A 24984-nucleotide genomic window follows, 5' to 3' on the forward strand; every position below is an offset into this window, starting at 1 on the left:
TAAAATGATAAATTTCAACAGATCTTCTTTTCTTCACTAACCAATGAAATAGTTTCACATAAAATAAAACATATCAAATAATTCAATCAAGAATAATATATAAATAATACATATATTAATAATATTTATCTTTTTTAAACCGATAAAACTCCGCAGTTTCTAGGTAATCAAACACTTACCTAATAATATCTTTATATGCATTTTCAACCCCAAAAATGATATTCATAATGAATCAAAAAGCCTAGAAGATGAAATTCTTGCCTTCCACACCACTAAAAGTGAAAACAAAAAAGAAGAAGAAAGAACACATTAGGAAGAAAAGAATTACTATGTCCTTATTTTGTTGAAACTATAAAGTAGTCCTAGTATTAAAAAAAAATACGCTCAAACCATAGTAAATAAAAAGTAAACAATGGCTTCTCTGCGTTTTCCATTCTTGTTTCCTCAGCCCCACAAGACTCCGTCTTCCGCCACTTCAGATGCTCCATCTCGCTCCTTCTCCACCGTCGCTGTCGCCGTCGCCGTCGCGTCCGGCGGTTCAGCCCTCGCTGCCGCCGGAGCGATCATTGCCATAACTCAAAGCCCCAAAAATCCGTTTCTGGAAAATGCTATGAATTTTCTACTTTCCAATTTCTCACCTAACAAAAATTATTCATCCCCTTTGTGGGGTTCTGTTTCTCTAGCAGATAACTCAGCTCCGGTCACTGAATCGAGGACCGGAATAGCATTCCCCTCAATTCTGAAAGATACTCAGCGACTCCTTGGAATTGGGCTGCGTAAAAAGGCGGTTTTTGGATTGAAAAACATTGATGTCTATGCTTATGGTACTACATTGTCACTGCAATTTACTTAATTGATTTTGCTCTTTATCAATTTATGTTTGTGTCTCTTCTGCAAATGTTGTTATGCTGTAGCTGAGGTTCTTAATTTTTGTGATCCTTGTGTGGAGCACAGATGCTCAAATATATAAAATGAATTCCAATTCTATGGCAATAGGAAGTTATGGAGGACACAGATAAGGGTAGAAGGCTATAGGTAACTGTGTGTTGTCTCACTTATCCTTCCATACTAAAAAATAGTAATTGTAGCATTACATTTTTTTGCTATAGAATTTATACCTTTTTTATTTTGAGAATGTATTTTATCGGCTTCTTCACTTCTGTTATTCTTTTCCCGAGCTTCTTTGTTATGTTTTTTCTTGATCTAAGGGCATATGGAAAACAATCTCTCTACTTTCCAAGCTAGGGGGTAGTACACACTACTCTCCCTGTCAGTTGTCACAACTCAATTCATGCTCTACCATTTATAGCTGTTCATGTGAGATCGTGTGGGCTTATCAATTGTTAACAGCTTGTATAGGCTTATCGATTCATGCTTACTATACATGTTACTTGGATTAATTTTTTGTAGCAACAAATACAGTTTTTTGCACCGTCAGTGCCAGTGGTGGAGCCAGGAAGTTATACAAGGGATTCAAAAAAATAATAGGATTCTCATACAAGAGATTGAACATAGGTCTTAAAGTAGTTGTGTAACCCCTTTGCCACTTTACTAGAATTTTGCCTTCTATCGAGGGGATGCAATAGTATCAAGGGGTTTCAATAGTGAAATAATACTAATATACAATTCATTTTTGCTCTATTTGCTCAATGTAAATTTTTTAACGAGGGGAAGTCAATTGAATCCCCTTTCTGCAACGTAGTTCCGTCCCTGGTCAGTTCATAAAAATTAAACCTGTGGTGGTATCATATTTGAGAATCTCATTGCCGTCTCTAGTGGACCTTCCTTTATATGATGGGGGGATATGCATTATAGCACTCTTTGTCTCCTTTTGGAAGTTTGAGTGTCTCCATTTCAAAGTAAAACTCATACAAGTGATGTTTACTTTGAATATGGCCTTTATCTAATGTGATATCAATATGGCATTCTCTAGGTGTGTATGCTGATGATGTTGATGTAAAGAGGTATCTGGCTGAGAAGCATGGACGGCGCTCTGTTTCTGAACTGCAGCAAAAGGAAGAGTTGAGAAATCATCTCATGGAAAACAATATACGCATGACTATCAGGCTTCAAATAGTCTATGGCAGGCTAAGCATTAATTCTGTGCGCAGTGCTTTCGAAGAATCTGTTGGCAGCAGATTACATAAGTTTGGGGGATGTGATAATAAGGAATTGCTTCAAAGGTAATTCCTTAGCCTCATATTATTCATATCTTATTCAACCTTTTCTTGATTAATTACCATATCACAACAGGGGAACAAGCCTGCCAAAGCTGGATGAAGCACTCCATTTGCTTGCAGTCTAAATTATTATGTTTTCGATATCATAGTCTTTAACATTATTACTGGACTCTTTTGCCCAACTGTGATCAATTATCACTCAGCTACATACGTCACATCTTTTCTTGAGTAGAGTTATTGAGCTGCGGACAGGTTAACCCAAAAGATATTTTTTGGAAACTGAAACTTCATTGTTTCTCAATCTTTCAAACTTTTATTGCCTCCTTCCAATCTCTCTCTCTATCTATAAAGGAGAATATTAGACATGTTGATGTGGCATGCCTAAAAGCTATTTATCTTTTTTTGTGGGTTTTTTTGGCCATTTTTCAAATTTTAAAATACAAAAAGTTCTCCTAAATATTAAAGATAGTCACATTTAATTTTTTCTTTATCAGTATATTTAATTTATTTTATCATTAAATGCTATTATCTTCTTTTCCTTGATATTTCTCATTTTCTTTTTCTTTTAGTATTTTAATTTCTTCCCTAATGATATGTTCCTTATTTCTTTAAATCACCTTTTCCCCTTTTAAGTTCCTTTTTACTTCTTTTTTAATTTATTCAATTCAAAAAACTATTTATGTTTTTTTAAAGATTCCTCTATTATGTCCGTATAAAATCATATTTTTTTATTTCATGAAACTCCTACTCAAGATTATCCTTTTTATTTCTTATTTGAAGTAGAGTTTCCATGTTTGTTGTTGTAGTAAAGGTAGACTCAATAAAGAGGACTCTTAAATGTTGATCATTTACTCAGAGGAGTGTTGACAAGAGCTAAAAAATTGTGCATTGATTGATTAATATTTTTTTAAATCTATTTTCTTATGATTAAGGTCCTAATGAAGGTATGTGCATTGTGTTCTTTCTATGTAATTTCTTAAGTTTGGAAGGTAAGAGCATCTTGTTTGTACTTCGTTAGACGGAAATTAATTACTGTAACTTTGTCTTACGCTAATTTTTATCAAGGTTCAAACACTACTATTGATAGATTAGAAAATTTGAATATATATCTAATATTGAAATAAGGCTATTTTATGATATTTTTTTACTGTACAAAGAACCATTTATGTTTCTTCTGAGTTCTGATTAAGATACTAAGGAAGATGTGTTTTTGATACTTTAAAAAGACTATTATTTCTTGATACTTTAAAAAGACTATTAAGTTGGATAGAGGAAGGAAAAGAGAAAAAGAAGAAAAAGTTACTGAAATGTAAAACAGATACTACAATAAAAGATAGATGCAAAATTAAAAATATGAATATTTATTTAGATAATGATGAAAATTAGAGGAAAAACAACAATAATGAGTGAATAAAATTGACACCTCTCTTTGGCCAAGAATATTGTTAAAATTATTATGATACAAAAAAGAATTGTGTTAATTATTATTTCTGCATTCATTTTTGTTCTCTATTGTATAAATCTAAATGTTTATAAATAAAGCATTGTAAGACTTTTTAGAAATGATCATTAGAGTTTGAAAAATTGTGCAATAATTTCGTTTTTTTCTTAATAATTTAGATCATAAGAATGATGGTATACAAGTTTTTTATTATCCTAAGTTTAAAATTTTTTTTGGTCCAAAGTAACAACTTATGACTTTGTTGGAAGTCATATAATTACTGACCAAACATTTCTCTTTATGAAATAACTTATACTTCTGGATATATAATATATATGCACATATTATATATATTTCTTCTATATATTATTTTCTCATAAAACGATTGACATCTTATCATCTTTTTAACTTCGCAGTTCCCTAGTTCTTATTAACCAAAAATGCCTTTTGCAACTGTAGGTTCACTTCCCAGTTTAAGGATGAAATTAAATTACCTCGGGGATCTATCATTGAACTCTCCAGAGATCATGACTACATACTCCACACAACAAGTAAGATGATTTATTTGCGCTGGTAGTATTTTGGAAATGAACAGCTCAAAGTTCCGTCTTTTTTCCACTTTTTCTACAATGTTCATATTTCGATTTGATATGAATCTTTTGAAGTGAAGACTCTCAATCTCTCAGTGTAAACGCCCACAGGACGTGCATGTGTGTGTGTGTTTTGAGAAAAGATAAAATGTTATAGCTATCACTTGCTCAAATTATTGAAGAGCTATTGAATAGATACATAAGACATTAATTTCTTTAGTCATTTCCCTAATAAGGTTGGCTTTCAAAGCAGTATGTTAGTGGCTACAATGAAGGGAACTTATTTCATCAAGTGAGTTCTATACAAGAACAATACCATAAGTATCCTAATTACACCGTCAGTTGGCACATTTATACCCTTACATTTCCTTTGTGGGAAGTGGCTAAATATTTTCCTGAATTTGATTACAGAAGTCATGCTGGAAATTATGCTTGTGTAGATTTCACCAATCAACCATCCCTATTCTCTTTTATACAGATATAGATTTTCTGGTCTTTACCATCTTCACTGTCTATAAAACCAAAAAAAGAAATAGAAATTGTTATGTGTTAGCTGTTGAAAATATTCTTCGCCAAGAGACCAGTGATGATTTTTATTATCAGCTGTTAGCTCTTGAAAATATGCTTCCCCAAGATACTTGTGATGATTTTCATTACCAATGACTGATACACCTCTGTCACAGTGACTAATAAATAAGTTAAAGACATTCCATATAAAAAAAAAAGACTTAAGTTAAACAGCATCAAAGTATTAGTTGAGATTTGTTCTACATGCATTTTATGTAAGAAACTGATGAGCTAAAAAAAAGACTTACATTAAACAGCATCAAAGTACTAGTTGTTTGCTTAAAGTTTGCTCTTGCATCGATCACTTAGATGAAGCTTAGGTTCTGTTTATTTTTCTTTTGTAGTTGATGGAAAGGAAGTGGGAAGCATACAAAGCAAACTCTTATGCAGATCAATCCTAGACCTATATATTGGTGATGAGTCATTTGATCACAAAGCCAATGAAGATGTCGAGTCGAACTTGGCTTCTCTACTTCACAAGTAGCTACTTCTTTAGCATAAAGAGAATTTTATCAACACGAGGAATCAAGTTGTGGTGATAGGCGCCCCCCCCCCCCAGAAGTTATACGTAACTCATGTTAGGTTCTATTGGTTGGATGGTTCTCTTTAAATAGTTGAACTAGAGATTTAATCTCTTGCAAACTGAACTTAAATCTATGTTTTATATGCTGATGAGTGGTTTTCTCTACTCCTGTAATATTTTGCTTTGCAATTTTTATAGCATAATTGAAATAAGTATGTTGGCTTGGTTACCAAATTTGTTTTATTTACCTCATTGAAAATGCATCTTGGAGTGTTTACTGGTAAGGTTGGAGAACAACTTGTATAACCTTAGTAGTGTTTACTACTAAGGTTTCTTATTATCGTCTTGTTGTTGTTTATGTTTGTTGCTAGCGTCTCTTTTTCACTGTTTGTTCAGCCATGGTCTTTCGGAAACAACTTCTTTATCTTGTCAAAGGTAAAGGTTTGTGTACACTCTACCCTCCTCCCAAGACCCCACTTGTGGGATTACTTTGGAAACAACTTCTCTGTCACATCTGGGGATACAAATCAGACAGGAGCGTTTATTGTTTGCAGGTACATATACAGGGTTTGTGTTGATGTTAATATGGATGTTGCCTAAGGGCTGCTGATCAAAATCATGTTGAGTGCCTTAAGCAACTGTGTTTGAGTATGCAATTGCAGAGGTGAGTGCTGGGGTGTCAGAGGAGGATTTATGTCGGGTTTCTCCTGATAATTTCTTATCTTGTGTAGGATGAAAATGTCTGTGATGTTTGAGTAATCGGAGGCTTTCAATGCATTGTCATTAAGAAATGCTTGGAGCCTTGGAAGAAAAAGAGACATCCTAAACAAATACTATGTAATTGTGCATTAACACACTATAATATAGTGTAGGCCTGAGACACGCAAGGCCAATTCAAGCTGACCTCTGATGTATTCTTTGATTAAATGCAAGAGTTGTGTAACCTCTCATCGCTTGTTGTGACGTTTAGTGTAGCGCATCAACTTCAGTTTCTTAGACTTAACCGACTCTCTCAATAGACTTTACACATGTATAAATGTCCTTGGTCCAAATGACAATCATCATCTCTCTGAGTTTTAAAAAATTCCCTAGCTGTATTCAATTACAATTACTTTGGGTTTTGCATAATTATAATAAATTTTCCAAACGAGAACAATAATTATTAAAGAATATAGGAAGAGCAAAACAAATTTGAGGGAGGCTTATGAATACATGAAGGACCTTGAATGAATAACATACACACAAACAAACGTTTATTGTCAATTACAACTTACAATAGACGTTTGTTTCAAATTCTACTGTTTGAAACAAAATAAAAACCTTCCCAGTCAAAGTTATAAAGATAATTATTTGTCTAATACTTCTTATTTTTTAAAAATAGTATATAAATTCGTTATTTATTACTAATATATATATTATTTTAAAAGTATACCAAAAAAAATATCCTTTGTACACCAACAAGCTTCTCCAAGTATATGTTCAAACAAATGCCTTGTGCAGTGGTAAATCTGGAGCGATAATCTGCAACCGATGGCTACACAGCTCCCTGGTTTGTTGCTGAACAGCGCTGGCCTTACACTCGCCGGCGGCCGGTCTCTTAGTTGCCGGAACAATCAACCACCGGCAGCCATCTCCTCTGCCAACCCTCCTTCTCTCTCTTCCACAATTCAGGTGAACTGTATAATATTTCCTGTGGTATATTTACGCTGGATACAGCGATAGCTTGAAAGCTGAACTTTTAATATGCCCTTTTGCTTTGAAGCAGCATAATAACTTGTTTTATACTAGCTCTCTGAGGTGCTGCAATATCTGCTTATAGTTAGTGGAGAAGTATGCATTATACAAAATTTCACTTCATATACTTCTGTATTTAAGGTCCTAAATTAGCCAATAGTTGCATACTACTCCATCCAACCCATAAATGAACAAACGGAGTCGTCAAGACATCTAATTTTCTGTAATTGGAACATCAATTTTTTAGACTTCTTTTTTAATTAGCAACTACATAAAAAGTACTAAAATCCCAACTTTTTGGTATCTTTAGAACGTAAATATGTTAATTTTATTTTTAGAAATACAACCTTTAGAAGTGCATAAAAAGCAGGATAAATAATAACTTTGTATAGTTAAAAGAAAAAAGAAACTGCTTGATCCCCTAATGGTTGCCAAAAAAGATATTTAGATGGAGGAAGAACTTCGGAGTATTAGAGATGGAGGTGTTGAGACACAACAAACTTCAAATTTGAGAGTGAGACCATGGGAAAGGGTTGTTGCTGAGAGAAGGAAACAGCATTCTCTGGTATTGCTTTAGGGAGTTTGTAAGTGTCCCTTCCAAGAGATTTTTTTTTTGATTATAGATATGAGATTGGATAAACTGGATGTGAAAATAGTTCTTGGAGAATCTATCGAATTAGGACATAGTCAAGAGGAACCAAATGTAGTGTTAATTGGATTTGTTAGAATAGGAATAGGATCATATAAACCTATTCATATTCTAATAGGATTGTATAAACCTATTCCTATTTCAATAGAATTATATAAACCTATTCCTATTCTAATAGAATTGTCTCTATCAGTTGTAATTGAGACAAGCCCATAATACCAGATCTTTGCTGGTAGAACTTGTGTAACCCTCAAAGTCCAGTAAGGTAGGTTCCAGAGCCTGCAAGTTTTGGCCTATAATGAAGGTATGAGAAAGATGGTGTGAGCTGCTGAATAAAGTGTGACTTAAAGGTGAACGAGCATGAGATAACTCAAGTTCAAGGGTAGAATGTCAGGGAAGAAATACAAAGTCAAGTAAAGGCAGGACATCAGTATTTAGGATGCCATGCCCAGTGCAAGTTTAAAGGAGCTCGATCTCTCAGCTTTTTTATTTGCTCAAGTATTAGTAGCATTATGTTCTTGATATTAGTTCACAGCGGTTGAAGATGCTTCTTGTAGGATACTATTTTTTAATACAGACCAGTTAGGACTTCTCTTCTAACTCATGGGCACAAGATGATGTTTCCATGTGGTTGTTTTGAAACTGACTTCAGACTTTGGAATTATAGTCATTTCTCTTAAGATGGTATGTGGCGATTATTTCAAGCTAGGATTCTTGTCTTCAATGGGTACCTTGTTTTGATATTATTGGCTGAGGAATAACCAGGAATGAGTATAGCGGTTATTGTTTCATCAGTTCTTGTCGCCTAGTGTGATTTAATGTAGTATTCTGTTTACATAAACAAAAAAAAACAAATCCATCATTGAAATATATGACAGCCTCAGATCTGGGCTTGCTTATCAGGTGAATTGGGCGGATAACTTCGCTTGATGCTTTGGCCTATGGGATATCAGTTTTTAAATTTACAAATTCGGTAGCCAACTAATAATATAAGAGACATGATACACTGGTATGCTAATGGAGTGTACATATTGACTGCGAGTGGAGAGTATTCAGTCACAAAAAGCTACAATGCATTGATTGGAAGACGTCAGAGAATGCAAGAGGCAGACCGAGTTTGGAATTCTATTATGATGCCTAAACATAGGTTCATAGTGTGGCTGGCATATCAGAACAGATTACTTACTAAAGAAAGGCTCCAAAAGCTGAACATGCTAAATGGAGATGAGAAGTGTAACCTATGTGTGGATGAACAGGTGGAAACACAAGAACATTTATTTGTTGAGTGTGTCTGGACTAGAGAAGTACAACAAGCATTGTTCAGATGGTCAGGAATTCCATTCCGATGTCAAACCATCCAACAAACTTTACAATGGCTAAAGAGAAGGAAATGGGAAAAGTTTCATAAGGAGGTGGCAGCTGCAATCTTTGGAGCGGTGATTTATAATATATGGAAAGCTAGGAATTGGAAGCACTTCAAGAAGTTGATGCTTCAAGCTGTAGAGGTAGTAACCAAATAAAAAAAGAGGTGCAGGAAACAATAGGCTGCCAAAAGAGAACAAAAAGAGCTTATAGTTGTAGGATTTTAATACAGCAGCTAGAAGAATAGAAATGAGGCAATGTATAGTTACGTACTGAGGCACTAGCAGTCCAATAACCTTCCTGGAAGGGGGTTGGAAATAGTGTGCTCTTTAGATTGTTATTTCTCTGTTTGTTGAGGTAATATATTTACAGTTTATTACCAAAAAAAATAATATATCGGTTGGTTCGATAACGGATTTGCAATTATCGGATGGTGCATCGGCTAACCTCTACCTTTCTTTCCATGAACTCACCTTAAGAACTCTTTTCACTATTTTAAATGCAGTTAAATTATCAAATTCTTCTATATTGCAAAAAAATATAAATTAGTAGTAATATAATTGTTAATACAACAGAAAAGTAAGTAGGTTTTTCAGTTTTTGGCTTTACGGCTTTAGGATTAACAATATATAATATATTATGGCAAAATATTATGAGGCTAATATATCTAAGATAAAAGTTGAAATATGGTGACTCTTCACTGGTTAATAGTTTACCGGATAAGGAAATTGAATCATCGCCCCACACCAATAAGCTGTTAATTATAAAATTATAATCCGTTAACCAACCGTTTATTCGATAACCCAATACCAATAAGCCAATTTTATGTTTCGCTTATTGGCTACTGTTCGATTTTGAACAGCCCTAGTGCAAAACTTAACATTCATGGATTGTGGTTTATATCAGGTTTTGGTTTTTCTTTTAGGCTACAATATTCAATAGTGATGTATTTTGTAATTCATTCTCACATGCAACACTTAGACACATAAAAATGCTCTCTTAAGTGGGTATTATATGTCATCTAAACGCTGATTAAGTTTTTCTTGCTCTTATTGAACTTTTTGTCTAACTTTATTTAATCGATTTCATGAAACTTTTGGAAACTCTCATAGAAGGGTCTCTTTGACTATCCATTACACGAAGTAACATTCTTGTGAATGAACTTTTCAGGTTGTTGGTTGGAAAGGTGCTGGAGGATCCGGCAGTGAGAATTCAAAACTTTTTAATTCTATTGAAGACATTCAAGAAGAATATGACTGGAATGATCTAGAAACCGATCTTTACCATTGGACAAAGACTTTACGACCAGTTCAGGTATGCTCAGGGTGTGGACTTGACCTTGACCTTCTGTATGTTTCAAAATTTTTATGTGTTCCCCTGTTGAATGGTTGACCTTACACTATGTGTCTATTATTTAAATAGTGGTATCCTGGTCATATCGCGAAAACTGAGAAAGAGCTCAAGGAACAGTTGAAACTAATGGATGTTGTCATAGAGGTTCGAGATGCAAGAATCCCGATGTCCACAAGTCATCCACAGGTTAGAAACTTGTTTATGCTTTGCCTGTTTACTCTTTGGCTAGATTATTGAATATTTTGTTATATTTGCATTTTCGCTAGGGTATTGAGTGATGTGTTAGTAACCTAGCCTGCTTTCCCAACAGCTAGGTAGATGTGGCCCATGTGCTATCCTAAACTATCTTTACCACTTAAGACTTGTTGTGTAAAAGTTGAGTGTTGCAAACAGCTTGAGAACTCAATCATTATATTTTATTTTAATTGGAGAATGTGTTTAGGAGTACTTTTTTTTTTGAGATTAGTACTTTTGTGCTTAGGAGTACCATTTCACATTTGAGATCTGAATTATGCTTGACAATTCTGATTAGAAATGGGACTGCTTGGTTTCTGCATATGGATTGCCTCTATAACACTAGCCAGCTATTTCCCGCTTAGCCTGGCCTATTCTTTCTACATCACTTGTGATTAGTATAAACTGATACTCCATCTGAGAGTTTTCCTCGTCTGGCTTAGGAATGTGCCTATTGAATTGCAGTTTAATCACTTCAGGGATTGTGTTTTGAACTTTGGAAATTAATAATATACTTAACAAAAACTTTGATCACTCTGATGGTTTGCAGCTATAAAGACTAGATTACTCATAGGTATCACTTTGACCCTGTTCCCCTTTGGCATAGCCAAACAAGAGCAAATGAGATGTAGGAAAAATTTTCCAATGATGCAAAGAGTGTGCTATGAAGTAGATACTCAAGAATCTCTTTTGAATCAGGATAGCGTATGCATGTGCAGTCCATAATTCCTTTTCTTGACTTCAATTCAGTATACCAAGCCATTAATAAACTTGTGGCAATAAATATTATTTTATGCATTGTAGATTATATTAATTCATAATCAAGGGTACTTTATAACAGCACCAGATTCCTATTGCATATGATATTCTTTTCTCGTCTCCTTTCAACTTTCATCTATTTTGTTTTGTTAGTAATTCAACTTTGATAAGCAGATGGACTCATGGCTTGGCAACAGAAAGAGGATCTTGGTTTTGAATCGAGAGGATATGATATCAACTGCTGATCGGAATGCTTGGGCAACTTATTATGCTAATCAAGGGATTAAAGTTGTTTTCTCCAACGGCCAGCTTGGAATGGTGATTGGACTAACATTTACTTGTTTCTGCTCCAACAAAAAGTCGTTGTATACTTTGTTGATTCATGTATTCGACAAATTTCAGGGAGCACTGAAGCTTGGAAGGTTGGCGAAAGCATTAGCGGGTACTGTAAACATAAAACGTAAAGCAAAAGGACTACTTCCTCGCCCAGTGAGTCTACTAAGATTGACAATATCTCATATCATCTATGCCTTTAGACTGCAGATCTGTTGTGAGCGCATTGCAATTGTCAAGACAAATTGATTACTTACTTTCAATCCATCAAATTCAGTTGGTCTGTGACTGATGTTAGCAATCTAATTCTGATTTTTTAATTGTATATGTTATCTTCACCATTTACATATTGACCATCAGAAGCACTTAAACTGGTCGATCTGTGTGAGCACTTTTCAATTTTCAAGTACCAATGATTTTATTCATTCAAACCACCAATTCAGTTGGCTCATGACTAATGCCAAAACTCTTATTGTGATTTTGTATTTAATCTGTAATTTTCATGAATTTACAATTTTACATATAGACCATTGGAAGGATCTACCGTGATATAAAAGAAATGCAAGGAGTTCAATGGCGAACATCGAAGTCTTACTGTCTGATAATTTGGGTTTGATGAGTGTACACCAGGGAAAAAGTGTTATTCTGCTGCTGTAATCTTGTACCAATGTGCTGATGAACAACATATGTAAATTATGTAACAGAATATAAAATTCTTATTTGGTTCACTAGTAGATGAAATGACAAAATTATGGAATTACTTCCTTAGTTAGGATATTCATGTTTGCTTCTTCTGTGTTAGTTTTTTCTGAGTGAGAATTTTGTATATTTTGACAGGTTCGAGCTGGTGTAGTTGGGTATCCAAATGTTGGTAAGTCATCTCTGGTAAATCGTTTGCTGAAGCGCCGGATGTGTGCTGCAGCCCCAAGACCAGGTGTTACCAGAGAGCTGAAGTATGTCCGTAGCTCCTTACTCTTTTCTTTTGCAGCAAGTTCATTCGACATTTGATTCCATGAATAGGCCCACATAATTTTGATCCAAAGCGTGTATCTCTTCTTTACTTTTAAGTGACAAGGGAGTGACAGGGTTGTACCTTCTTCTCTATTTCACCATCTCATTCTGACTCCTTTTGAACCGCTTGGATTTCCAGTCATTTTAGCATCAAGCATTACATAGAAATTGATAGGAGTACCTTTTTAATATATAGCAATCTATTTCAAAAATTTTGATATGCTAAGTTGAACTGAGTGAATATTTTCGGCATAGTTAGTTCCATGTAATTGTTATGCAAGAAGGAAGACTATCATCAATTTAATTTCAAAAGACTGGGTTAGATTTTGGACTCTTCTTCCTTTTGATTGTCTACGGCTCATTTTATTAAAAGGTGGGTCCGTTTTGGGAAAGATCTAGAGCTACTGGATTCACCTGGCATAATTCCTATGAGGATCAGTGATCAGACAGCAGCAATAAAGCTTGCCATATGTGATGATATTGGAGAGAGATCTTATGATGCCGCAGATGTTGCAGCCATTCTTGTACAGATGCTTTCAGGGCTTCCAACTGTTGGTATGTTTCCTGTCATTCAGATAACACATGCTATTCACTCGTGTAGGTAGATTTCTTTTTGTAACACGTTGCTGAAGACACTATGCATCAGAATTCATTACCGGATCTTATTTAGATGATAAGACTAATTACTCATCCTGATAGATTCTTTATTGCACCTAGGCTTGCACTTTGAGCCTCTTGTGTGTAACAACTTATTTGCATTAGGGATTGGCTGTCCCTAAATAGTTCATTTTTTAAGCTTCTTGTATGCATGCTGTCTTATATTTTTCTGACATGTGTCCTCTGACCAGGTAATAAAGCTCTTTGTGACCGCTACAAGATTGAGGCAGATGGGCGCAGTGGTAAAATGTGTGTATGGCAAATTATACCCAAAGGGTGTATCTGAAGTATGGGTTCCCCTGCAAGGATTTGTTCTATATTTCCATTTTGATCTTTGTTTGTTTTGGTTGCAGATTTGTTCAGAAGCTGGCTGTTCAGTTATTTAATGCGGACAATAATCAAGCAGCATTTCGTATTTTGCAAGATTTCCGGAAAGGGAAATTTGGTTGGATAGCACTAGAGCGGCCACCCAAGTAGACCTGTGCGTTTCAGACCTTGTTCTAGTGCTTTCATGTATATCAGTTAAAGCTGGTGGAAAATTCTTGGAAGCTTCTCTAAATCAACATAGAATTACCTAGACGGAGAAAACCAGGAAGAAGCTGTTGGCATCTTCACCTGCAAGCTAGAAAGGTATATATACACCATTGAACCTACTCAATGAAGCTAACATATGGTGTAATTTGTTCTTTAGTTCCATTAGTGTGAGGCAGCAATGATGAGTTTGATTTATAATTGTCGGTTGTAACTGTTATCTTCAGACGACTAAATTATAGTTTGGCTACAATTCCATCAGTTGGAATTTGCTGAAACATTTCAACTTTAGTTATCTACCTGCTGTAAATATGAAGGTGGTGCTGTAGACTGTCATTAGTATTTTTGTGAAAAATGCAATGAGTAGACCGTGTATAAAATTCCAGTAAATTAGATGATTTATTCGACGGTTCAAAATTTGCATGTGTGAAATGAAGGGAAGTAAGTCTTGCTGCCATATTATGTAAAAGGTTATTAGTGTAATCAAACTGTCACATTATGTGCTGTGTTCACCGTGAAATACATGCATGCGACTTTTTTTTAGTCTATTTAAAGAAAAATGTGTTTCAAGTTGTTTACGTAACTTCAAACTACCTTTAGGCTTTAATACAGGCCATTAAAATAACAAATCACAAATTTAAGAATATTTTTGGTATTGGGCAAAAGTAGTCTTCTTTTTAAAATTTGTATGTCTAGTTAAACACACCATAAAAAAGGAATGACATTACCAGGCTTTTAGGAAAGTATACTAAGCAATGGTCGGGTAATATTAGACAAAAAGAAAATGAATCAGCAGCAAATAATTAAAAGACAGATTATGGTCCTTTTTTTAATTTATTTTTAAGCAAATATTTAAAGGACAGATTATGAAAGCAAGAAAGTAGAAAGCTGGTAATTAATAATCAAGTTAATAAGGTTAAATAAAGGGTTTAAGGATATTTATAAAAAGTATTAATTAATTGTCACTAATTAAATTGTTGTCATTAATTAATTGTCGCTAAAAATGATTTTAGATGTTGTGACAATTTAATTCCCACTCCTCCTTGTGAATTATTTTCCTTCCATTTTATTTAGCAGGGATGTATATTTAATTTTAATCTAAACCTTTAGCTTATTGAAGTAACATAAGTGTAGTAACATGATATACTTGCTAAGACAAAAAAGTGAGAAATGAGTGTTGTAAAAGAATTACTACTACCCAAGTGAAGTCCTCATGATAATCTTATACTTTGGTTTTTGTTATTAGATGAGTCGAGGTCAATATTGTAAAAGTAATGACAGTACACGTAATGTACCACTTCATTTAACTAACTATTAGTGGTAAACACAGCACAAACCAAACATGGATTTATGTATTGTCATAGTGAGTGCGGGTGCATATTCGCTTTCCACTAAAACACATACGCACTTTCTATATATTTCGTTTTAATTTTAATTTAATAAAAAAATTAAAATAAAAAAATTTATGACCTTAAACTAAAAAATATATATGAAATGCATTATAATATCTTTTAATTTTATAAGTAGAAAGTTAAAATTAAAGAATGATTAGAGTAGATACAGTGTACTTGAGAAAAAGGTTAAGGCAAAACAGTGAATGATAAAAGTAAGGTGTTTGCTTCTTAGTGGTTAAATAGTGCATATTAATGAGCCAACCAGACAACGCGTACTTATTAATCCTTTGTTGCACCAACTACTAACTTTAAAAAGTCATAATCTTAATCACAATCATAAAAGCCTATTGACAAGTGTTGAATTAAGAATAAATTTTCAATCGGCAAGTGTCGACCTGCTGCACGTTTCTATATTTTTATAGATAGATGGACCAATAGGAAACTAAAAAGCATTTTATGTTGTTTTTGTTTGTGTGCGCCCCAGACAGGGCACAAATCAAACTTCTGTTTTAGCATGTCTTAAATTCTTTTCTTTCTTACATGAAAAAAGAGTGAAAAGAAGATTAATTATGGTCCATTTCTTCAGTAATTTGAATTCTTTTCTTTTCTTTTTTAAATGAAAAGAAGATTATTTATGGTCCATTTATTCAGTAACTTGAAAGGGAAAAAATAGGGGGTAAGTATATATACGTTTTGCATCGACCTTTATATACTTCCTTGGTTCCCCTTTACTTAATTTTATGGTTGATTATTGTATGTTCTTTAAGAAAACATTATGTGTTTGTGCGGTTGGTAATTTAAATGTTTGAAAATATTACCAATAATATTTGTTTTACACATTCATTAGAAATATGTATAATTTATGGCTAAACAAAATCATTTTATGAATGATTTGATCATTATATTAAACATTTCTACTTTATGTCATTATTCCAAGTTAAACTCTTGAAAACACAAACTATTCCTTTGATTTGGGACATTTTGTTAGCTTACTAAGGAAGGACAGAAATATTATTTTACTCTTGAAAGATTTACACCAATTCCTAATCCAACCAATCCGATTTTATCACCAATTATAAATAAGCTAAACTAAAGAATTAAGATTTTATTGAGTTTTAAATTAATAATTTATACATGTTTAATTATTTTTAAAAATAAATATAAATTTGAATCAAAGTAGATTTATTCCGTATCTATATCAATGCTAAAGAGCACCAAGGGAAGCAATGACCAATTAGCTTCGTTCTATGTCGAATTATTCTTGCATTCCACTTTCTTCAACTTTTCCTTGTGCTTACATCCGTATATTTTGTACATTAGCAGAGTAGAAGTTAAAGAGTTTAAAGATTTATTATATTTTTTCTGTCCTGTAGCACTTTTTATTTATTTATTTACTTAGAGAGTCAAACTAAGTGTGATTATTTATATGTCTTTTCAATATTTGAATATAATTGTAACTTAAAAAGAAAAAGTTGAGTACAAATTTGAACTTTTGAAGAATTTAAATGGAAGAAATAGGTTGCATTGATGATGATGTAAAAAGATGTAGGTGTATGTATAAGTTAAATAATTCAGTGGCATCAAAAGTTGTGCTCCTGCATGCACTTTGCATCACCCAATAGTTAGAAGGAAACCTTTGCTTTTCATAGTTAGTTAGGAGCGGGCCGGGGAGTATAGATAATTTTAAAAGGAAAACCATGCATGATTACTCAATTTTTGTATTTGTATGTATATTTTGATAAGTGACATGTATAAAGTAGTTTTTTCTGTAATTGAAACCACTTGTGTGTTGTACGTGACCCCACTTTTTGTTTCTATAAATTGAAGCCTCCTTGCCCTTTCACTTATCTATCTCAATAATAATAATAATTTAAAAGAAGATGGGTGTTGCAATCAACAAGGTGGCAGAAGAGAGTGGCGGTTGGTGGAGTTTGATACTTTGTAACCCGAAAAGAGAAGATTATGGGGAAAAACAAGTCACTAAGCTTAGCATTAAAAGCTTGGAGATGTGTACGGAGAGTTTGGGGAGCGAAACAGGGAGAGAGAGTAGCGAAAGCATAGAGGATATTAATAATTCAAAAATTGTTAAAAAACGTACTAGTACTAGTAGTAACAAAATACTAGTAGCTCATTTTCCTCCTCCTCTCACTTCAATTATTCAGGTGACGCCTCATCGCCAAGGTGATCGTTTAATCTTGAAAGCCACCACTATCTCTGCTCCCAAGGCTTGCTTCAAAGCAGAACGCCTCCATGGAAGACTTCGGCTTTCTTTCAATAATACTGAAATACTAGCTCGAAATGGATACATAACACCAACCAAGTGCAATCAAAATGGGACTAACATACCAACTTTTTGGGTCGCCATTTCCTAATTATTATTGTATTTCTATGCTATAGTTATATTTGCCTCAACTTATTATTATACATTCCATGCTCAATAATGGTCTTAATTTTGAACTTCAACTAGTCTCCAAATGTTGCGTTTATAAAATATTTTTATCGTACGTGCAAGTGCACTTCCGTACTGCAAACTCCTATTGTGGGCTGGATAAAAAAGTAATATCGCTTAGAATGAACAATATGCTTTTAACTTTTGTGTAGTATTAAAATAATTATATAATGAAAAGTTGAAGAGGTAACTCATGTCAAATACTATAAAATTGTCTCAAATAAATTTATTGGAAAAAAGTGTCACATGAAATATATCATATATATAAGAAACAATCAAGAAGTAGAAAGAGAAAGTTTACATAATGTACTATAGAAGACCTATATGAATTATGTTTGTTGACATTAGGTGAAAGAGAAGATGATTTTGTTATTAAATAAATATAATTGTACAACGGAGATCAAATCTGCTTATCACAAGAGAAGGGACCATTGGTTTCTTTTTGACAATAAAGGGAACTTGTTTTGCCTAGAAAGGGAAAAGGCCTACCTAGCTACTTTCCAAAATCCTGTCATTTTGTAATGGCTCCTTCATTAAGCATCCGCTGATAATAAGACTACTTGTCGATCCCAATCTTAGTTCGTTGCACTTGGCATATACTAGATAGTTACACTGAATCTTTTTGTTTGTTTTAGGAGACAAATATAAATTCAATTTTTATCTGCCTCTGTGAAATTGGTAGGTAACATAGGAGAAGCTAGATACTGTAAAGACGATTTATTAAAAATAATCTCTTTCTAACTTTTCATAGAAAAAGTGACGAGGAAACAAGATGTCAAATATTTAATACTATACATGTAGAGAAAGCTGAAGAAATTTGGAATAAGAGGTGAGCCCACGCTTTTACTTTTTCTTTCAGGCTCTCAAATCGCAACACACGTGTCGACTTATGCCCCAAAGTTCTCCCACCATCATATAATTATGAACCTACGTATCGCCTTCCCATTGTTCACGAATGAATGCTAAAATTACTTGTATACATGATGAAAAGGAGAATAATAATAGTTCAAGGGGACAAAGATAGGATACAAATGTATTTTACTTGCTTTCTTTGTAGGCCTCCTCCCTCCCACCTTATTAGATAATAAGACGCATCCAATCAAAATAAACTATCAGTATGTTTTTTGCACACCTTTTCCTCAATTTTTCAGTTGTTAAAAGTAATCATTTTTTGTTCACATATTCTACTTATTTTCCAAATTAAATGTTTTGACTGTACCACAAAATTATAATTCTGGTTTTTTTTGTAAAAACGAAAAAAACGCTCGTCGAATACATAACAATAAGACATTCTGTATCTATAGTTTTAAAACAGTTTGTGTCCATAACGTAAAAACAGGGAATGTACAATATTGCAATTGGGGAAGCTCGTCATTTTGTATAAAATTAGGTCTCTTCAGCTATACAACAACACATAATGTACATTTTGGTGAAGAGATTCCAAATAATCCCAACTATACAAAGCTGCAAAAATTGTCCCTAATATTTAATCTTGAAAAGGGGCACATTCCACTCAGCATTGGCAGAAAATATGAAAATCGAGTTCCCTTTCCAAGGTACACGTCTTATAGTCCATGACACTGCAAGCGTAGTAGGGTGTGACATTTGAAATGTTGGAGCAACAACATCTCTTTACCTGCCACACGGGTGATTTTAACTAGTTTGTTTGGAAAATTTTGCACAACCCAACTCCCGTTTCAGGAAGTTGGCATATAGAAGCTCGTTCCATGTATCAGGGACACCGGGGAGGCACCAGTGGCTGCAGTCTTGCCGGTGGAGAGGAGCTGGTCCAACCTTGGGACCTAAGTAATACAAAGATGAATGACCGTCTCTTCTCTGAAATGTCATCCCTGTTACATTCAATAAATCCAAATTCCATGTTTTTGATTTGTTCTGTTTCTCAGACAGCACATTGATCACAGTGTTATATTCAAATGATGTTTTCACCGACTCTTGGGATGATCCTATGTTAGGTAGCTTTTCAAGATGACAGTTGCCGCCAGTCTTCCAGTCTCCACCTCTATACATTATATTGAAGTGATTCATTAGTTGGTTTAACTAAGATGTGTATTGAAGCAATGAACTAACTAACTAATCTGCATGTATATTATCATCAAAAACAATCTAGAAATAACACCAATCTACTAAATCCATTCAACCAATGAAAGCTAGCTCATGAATTGAAAGATGCAAACATGGACTTGCCATCTGATAATTGGAACTAACGTAGTAACAGGCAGTATGTCCATGTTTGAAATTATAAATTTGAACATAATCAATGCCACCGAATATGCATGTTTAGAGACGAGCTGGGGAAGAGGAGGTCATGAGTAATGACAAATTAGGGTGCAGAACATTTCACCTATTATTTTCGTTAAAACTGTTCGTAAAAGCCAAGGGAACATACAATTTCGGGTAGAAGTAAACCCATACTTGCGTATATAAACTGTGCAGTTTGTAAGTTATAAAATGTGGTAGTTAGACCAACTATGTTGTATAGGGTGAAGTATTGGCAGGTCAAGAACTCTTACATCCAACAAATCAGTAACAGAACGACAATCCGGAGAGTGAAATGGATGTGAGGGCATACTAGGAGAGATACTTTTAGGAACAAAGATATTAGAGAAAAGGTCGTTGTCAAAAAAAAAGATATTAGAGACAAGGTAGGAGTGGCATCCATGGTGGACAAAATGAGAGAAGCGAGGCTGGGATGGTTTGAGCATGTGAAAAGAAGATGTCCCCGTATCCCAGTGAGAAGGTGCGGAAGGTTGGATATGTGGGGTCTAAGGGAAGGTAGAGGTAGGCCAAAGAAGCATTGGGAGGTGTCCGGACACGACATGACACTCCTGCAACTTACTGAGGGCATGACCCTAGATGGGAGGGTATAGAGGTCAGGGATTAAGGTAGAAAGGTTTATGGACAGTCAAACACAATCTAGCCTCTATGTTTTCGCAAGGCAGGGGTGAGGTTTGAGTACAGACCACCCTCCCCAGACCCCATTTGTGGCATTATACAGGTTATGTTATTGTTGTTGTACACCATGATTCAACCAGTAGAAAAAAACTCAAGGGGTCAACCTTCTCAGCTTCTTTTTAAACTGAAATTACCATGTTGGACTAAATTTATTCCTCACACTTGTAATATGATGTATTCAGCAACAGATCTCAACAAAATTTATGAAACGTTCCCTTCATTTAACAGATCAAGACCAAGACATACCTAAAGTGAACAGGAGCATAAGTTCGAAATACGACATGTGTCTTGGTCATATTCACTTCATGACCTATCCAATCAACCAATGTCGATATTGACCTCCTGTATGCAGTCTCAATATTCATCGTCATATCGACTTCTCCACCTAGTTGAAAGTAACATCCCCTATCAAGTACAAAAATCAATAAGTCACAAGTATATTATGTTATCAGTTATCAAGATTATGATTCACAAAAGCAACAAATATTGATGTCTAAACTTAAAGTGCTTAATATTAATGCACTACTTAGTGGCGGGAAGCAACACATCTAAACAACTTGAGGAACAAAATTCACATGATGAGGACAATACTTACCTGAAACAATTCTAGTTATTTTTCTCCTAATAAAAATTCCTACAAGTACATAATACTTGTAGCAGTGTTTAGTTCATAAAATCCAACGACAACTACTAATCACTCATACCTCACTTAACCCTTTCAATTTCAGATAGAAGGCCAACCTAAAGACTAAGACAAAAAGGCTAAATGTAAGAGCTCGAACATATTTTAAAGAAGGATATTTAAATTTACCACCTTCAATTCTCCGTAGCATGATAACTGTTAAAATTCAAAATCTTATATTTTTCTGCAAAGTAACTGAGTTCGAACCATTTCAGTCTCTTCCCTGTCAAACTTATTGTGCTTACATATCCACTATTCAAGGTACCTAGTTCAGATCAATTAGCTTCACTGCCAAATTTAACATCAGGGCATATCTGACAATGAATGAGGGGAAACCCCATAGGTTTATGCCCTCTCTACGCGCCCATTAGTTCATTTTTCCTTTCACAATGTGCAAAGTGAGCAGAACTGCAAAAGAAAGGAAGTAAAGTGCATGGAAGTTGAGGTGCTTGCTAATGGTTATCAGTTATTTGGTCTTCCAAGGCATACTATTCTTTTCCATGAAAAATCTTTGCCATAAAGTAGCTCAACAACTTTGAAGGTTCTGACAATATGTTGCAAATTGTAAATGCTAGTTTTCTCTATGTACTACACATTTAGTGGTTAATTATTTTCTTTATGTTTTACCAATCTTTGCAGATTTTAAATTAAAACAGCTTTTTGAAATGCAAAAATCTAGAAGGGGAATATACACAACTATAGCAACAATATGTAACTTATAATCTTATACAACTTTTCGCTGTGTTGATAATTATTAAAAGATACTAACAGTAGCAAGCTATAATCTATTTGTAGAATTGTAGTCACTCCTGAGGACTTTGAGTTCTTGACACAAAAGTATAATATGAAGTGTTCCAGTAGATTCATTATATCAGTAAACAAGCAAGAGAAGTATGGGAGCTTAAAATTTGAAAAAGAAAGAAAAGAGAGCTTACTCTCTAATAGTTTTTTCATAAATCCACCAGTGACCACTGTTGAATACCAAAATATCTGCCCCTTTCCATTGAGCAGAGCTCCAATCCATCTGATCCAGTCTCAAAGTCAATTTAACTTTTGGGGGAGCCCCTGAAGGTGGACGACCTTGAAACACTAGGAATGGAGCTCTATAGTACTCAATAGTGCAGTTGAAATCCTTGAACATAAAAATCAAAAAACCCATGTGCTTCGTGATAGGATTTCCATTAACTTCATATATCTTGCTTTTGTCAGGAACAGCAGAAGATAACATGCAGAGTAGAGACTCCCACTGGTTTCTTCCAATTGAATCTCCGACAAACACAACCCTTCTGTTCCGCAACTTTTCTAACATAGATTTTGCATCGAATCTGCTTAAAAGAGTAATTAGCAGACTAAAAATTTGCATTCAATAATCATGGAAAAGATTATAAAAAGCTCTCCCCTAGTAAGCACAAAGTCTTCTCAAGAATAACCATGAAAAACTTAAGCATCAAGCTAACAACTTTAGACAATGCTCAATGAGAGCCAATGTAGTAAGAGTTAAGTTCGATATGTTTAGCACACTATTAGATAAAAAATTGGACGAGAACCTGATGTAACCCCTCAAATTGTTCAACAATATTGTTCACTGTCAGTGTTCACCTAGTAGTTCAATGATTAAAACCTTAATCAGCTAAATTCAGTAGAAAATGGTATGCAAGAAAAGCACATCATATTAAAGCCTTAACTGTTAAAGCAATCCTTTCACTTTATTGTCTCTTAAATTCGTTAGTTAAATTATCAGCAGAAATTAAACACAGTAGTCACTATCAGTAGAATACAAGTGAAATTAACCTGGGCAAGTTGCAATCTTTAGGTTGCCAACGCCATTTAGTATAGAAATTGTCAGGCCTACCATTCTCAGAGCAACGAAAGCCTTCATCCAAGAAATTACAATCCTTTGATTCATAAAGTGGATAACTTTCATCCCAAACCCAATTTCCATCGAAAATATCACAACTTTCTGCACCTCTTCCCAAAAAATCAACCTTGTTATAGGACAAAGATGATCCATTTATCCCAATCCAAGTAGCAAACAAGGATGGCTGATGCAACCGAGGCACTTTGTTTACTGTTGTATAATCCAACAAGAAGAGACACAAGAATAAGCAAACGGTGAAAAAGAAGCAGCCAAGAACACCTGGTGAAGGCTCAAAAGGCTTGAGTTTCTTGAAAATCTTCAAATGGGTCATTGTGTTGAAGAATCTGGGAGGTGGGTTTTCACTCATCTCTGCTTTAGACTAAAGAAGTAGTAGTGGGTGTAGAGAAAAATGCAGTCTTGGGATGGAGACTATCAAAAAAAAATTGAATATTTTTGGAGGGGTTATTGTTTTGAGAAGATGTGTTCACACTTTTAAAGTAAGTTGAATACAGCTAGGAGAGAGAGAGAAAGAGAGTAAATGAGTAGAGGAAGATGTTGTTGATGATGATGGGGTGGGGTCTTGTATGGACAAAGTTAAAGACAAACAAGTAGTAGTCTAAAATGGCAAATAGGGACCAGGAGTAGTAATTAATATTGAAGAAGAAGAAGTGAGTTTTTGAAGAAACCGACAACAGAGGGAAATACCAAAAGATTTGTGGCGGAGATGTCGGAAAAGGGTACAAGGACGGTGAAACCGCCGTGAGGCTTAAGAGAGAATCTATGGGAACGTGGGCTCAACGTGGGATGTCAACAAATTTCACTTCATTTTCTCTCTAAATTCACAAATGTACATGCAGTTAATTAAATGGTTGTTAATTATTTGGTTAGAAAGTATCGAAATGAGTATTGATTAATAAATTCACCCCCAAAAAGATTTAATATTGGGAGACCACTCCCAATGAGTTTAATGCGCGGATTTAGTCGAAAGAGAGCTACGCATCGCAATTTGCACCTATTAACTAAGCCCCCATTTTGTTGATTTGATTGAATTTTAATTTCATCTGAATAGTACTAAGAGTATTATCTTTTTCCAACTATTCAGTATTCTTTTTATGTTAAAATAATTGAAATTTCGAGTTTGGACATACAAATAAATGAAATCACTCTTTTATCATTAAGACTAGAGATTTGTGGTTGAGGGTTGGAGAAGTGACAACAAAGATTAATTAGTGTTGTGATGTGATTTATGAAGCCCACAAATCATGGTGAGATTATGAGAAATATGGTGTGAAAACATACAAGTCATATTCATATCATACTTAATGATTATCTAGTCAAATACTAGAATTTAATAACACAATCCTATCCTATCTCTGGCTGTATAGTGAAAATTCAGCTCTCTATGTCTGCCCTCTTTCTCATTCTCATTTGTGTAGACAAATTTTTATATGATAAATCAACAGCAACATGTTAAATGTCAAAATATCATTTTGAGTATAAAATACAAATACAAATGGACCCTTGAAACAGAAATATAAAAACGGAACAATTATCTTGAACTTACCTCTTGAATTGTATTAAACTTCTACCAATTCTTTTTTTTTCTTTCACTTTAACCAACAAAATAAAATACAGGGACGGCTAGAAACTGAAGAAAAACAGAAATTAACAAGTCATAATAATTTATTATGAAGTAAAATTCAA

At 34.2% G+C, this 24984-nt stretch overlaps 4 protein-coding genes across 4 annotated transcripts; 3 read left to right on the top strand and 1 right to left on the bottom strand.

Moving 5' to 3' along the window:
- Nucleotides 1-248: 248 nt before the first annotated feature.
- On the top strand, nucleotides 249-5535 carry LOC107020998 (fatty-acid-binding protein 1). The gene is made up of 4 exons (XM_015221560.2): nucleotides 249-824; nucleotides 1934-2183; nucleotides 4081-4172; nucleotides 5123-5535. The coding sequence occupies exons 1-4, from the start codon at nucleotides 413-415 to the stop codon at nucleotides 5260-5262; spliced, it is 894 nt and encodes a 297-aa protein (XP_015077046.1). The 5' UTR covers nucleotides 249-412; the 3' UTR covers nucleotides 5263-5535.
- A 1190-nt stretch (nucleotides 5536-6725) lies between these two features.
- On the top strand, nucleotides 6726-14360 carry LOC107023584 (DAR GTPase 3, chloroplastic). Its single transcript, XM_015224318.2, has 9 exons — nucleotides 6726-6972; nucleotides 10217-10360; nucleotides 10469-10585; nucleotides 11567-11710; nucleotides 11795-11881; nucleotides 12563-12678; nucleotides 13110-13291; nucleotides 13585-13642; nucleotides 13747-14360. Exons 1-9 carry the CDS (start codon nucleotides 6832-6834, stop codon nucleotides 13868-13870), a joined length of 1113 nt encoding a protein of 370 aa, XP_015079804.1. The 5' UTR covers nucleotides 6726-6831; the 3' UTR covers nucleotides 13871-14360.
- A 2838-nt stretch (nucleotides 14361-17198) lies between these two features.
- LOC107022527 (protein FANTASTIC FOUR 3-like) lies at nucleotides 17199-17690 on the top strand. The gene has a single exon (XM_015223122.1). It carries the CDS (start codon nucleotides 17199-17201, stop codon nucleotides 17688-17690), a length of 492 nt encoding a protein of 163 aa, XP_015078608.1.
- Nucleotides 17691-19068: 1378 nt separating this feature from the next.
- LOC107023437 (protein trichome birefringence-like 10) lies at nucleotides 19069-24024 on the bottom strand. Its single transcript, XM_015224131.2, has 4 exons — nucleotides 23214-24024; nucleotides 22358-22747; nucleotides 20987-21145; nucleotides 19069-19787 (listed from the first exon to the last, which is right to left on the bottom strand). The coding sequence occupies exons 1-4, from the start codon at nucleotides 23645-23647 to the stop codon at nucleotides 19421-19423; spliced, it is 1350 nt and encodes a 449-aa protein (XP_015079617.1). The 5' UTR covers nucleotides 23648-24024; the 3' UTR covers nucleotides 19069-19420.
- Between the last annotated feature and the right edge of the window lie 960 nt (nucleotides 24025-24984).

This window comes from Solanum pennellii, chromosome 6, assembly GCF_001406875.1.
Source record: "Solanum pennellii chromosome 6, SPENNV200".
Classification (NCBI taxonomy): domain Eukaryota; kingdom Viridiplantae; phylum Streptophyta; class Magnoliopsida; order Solanales; family Solanaceae; genus Solanum; species Solanum pennellii.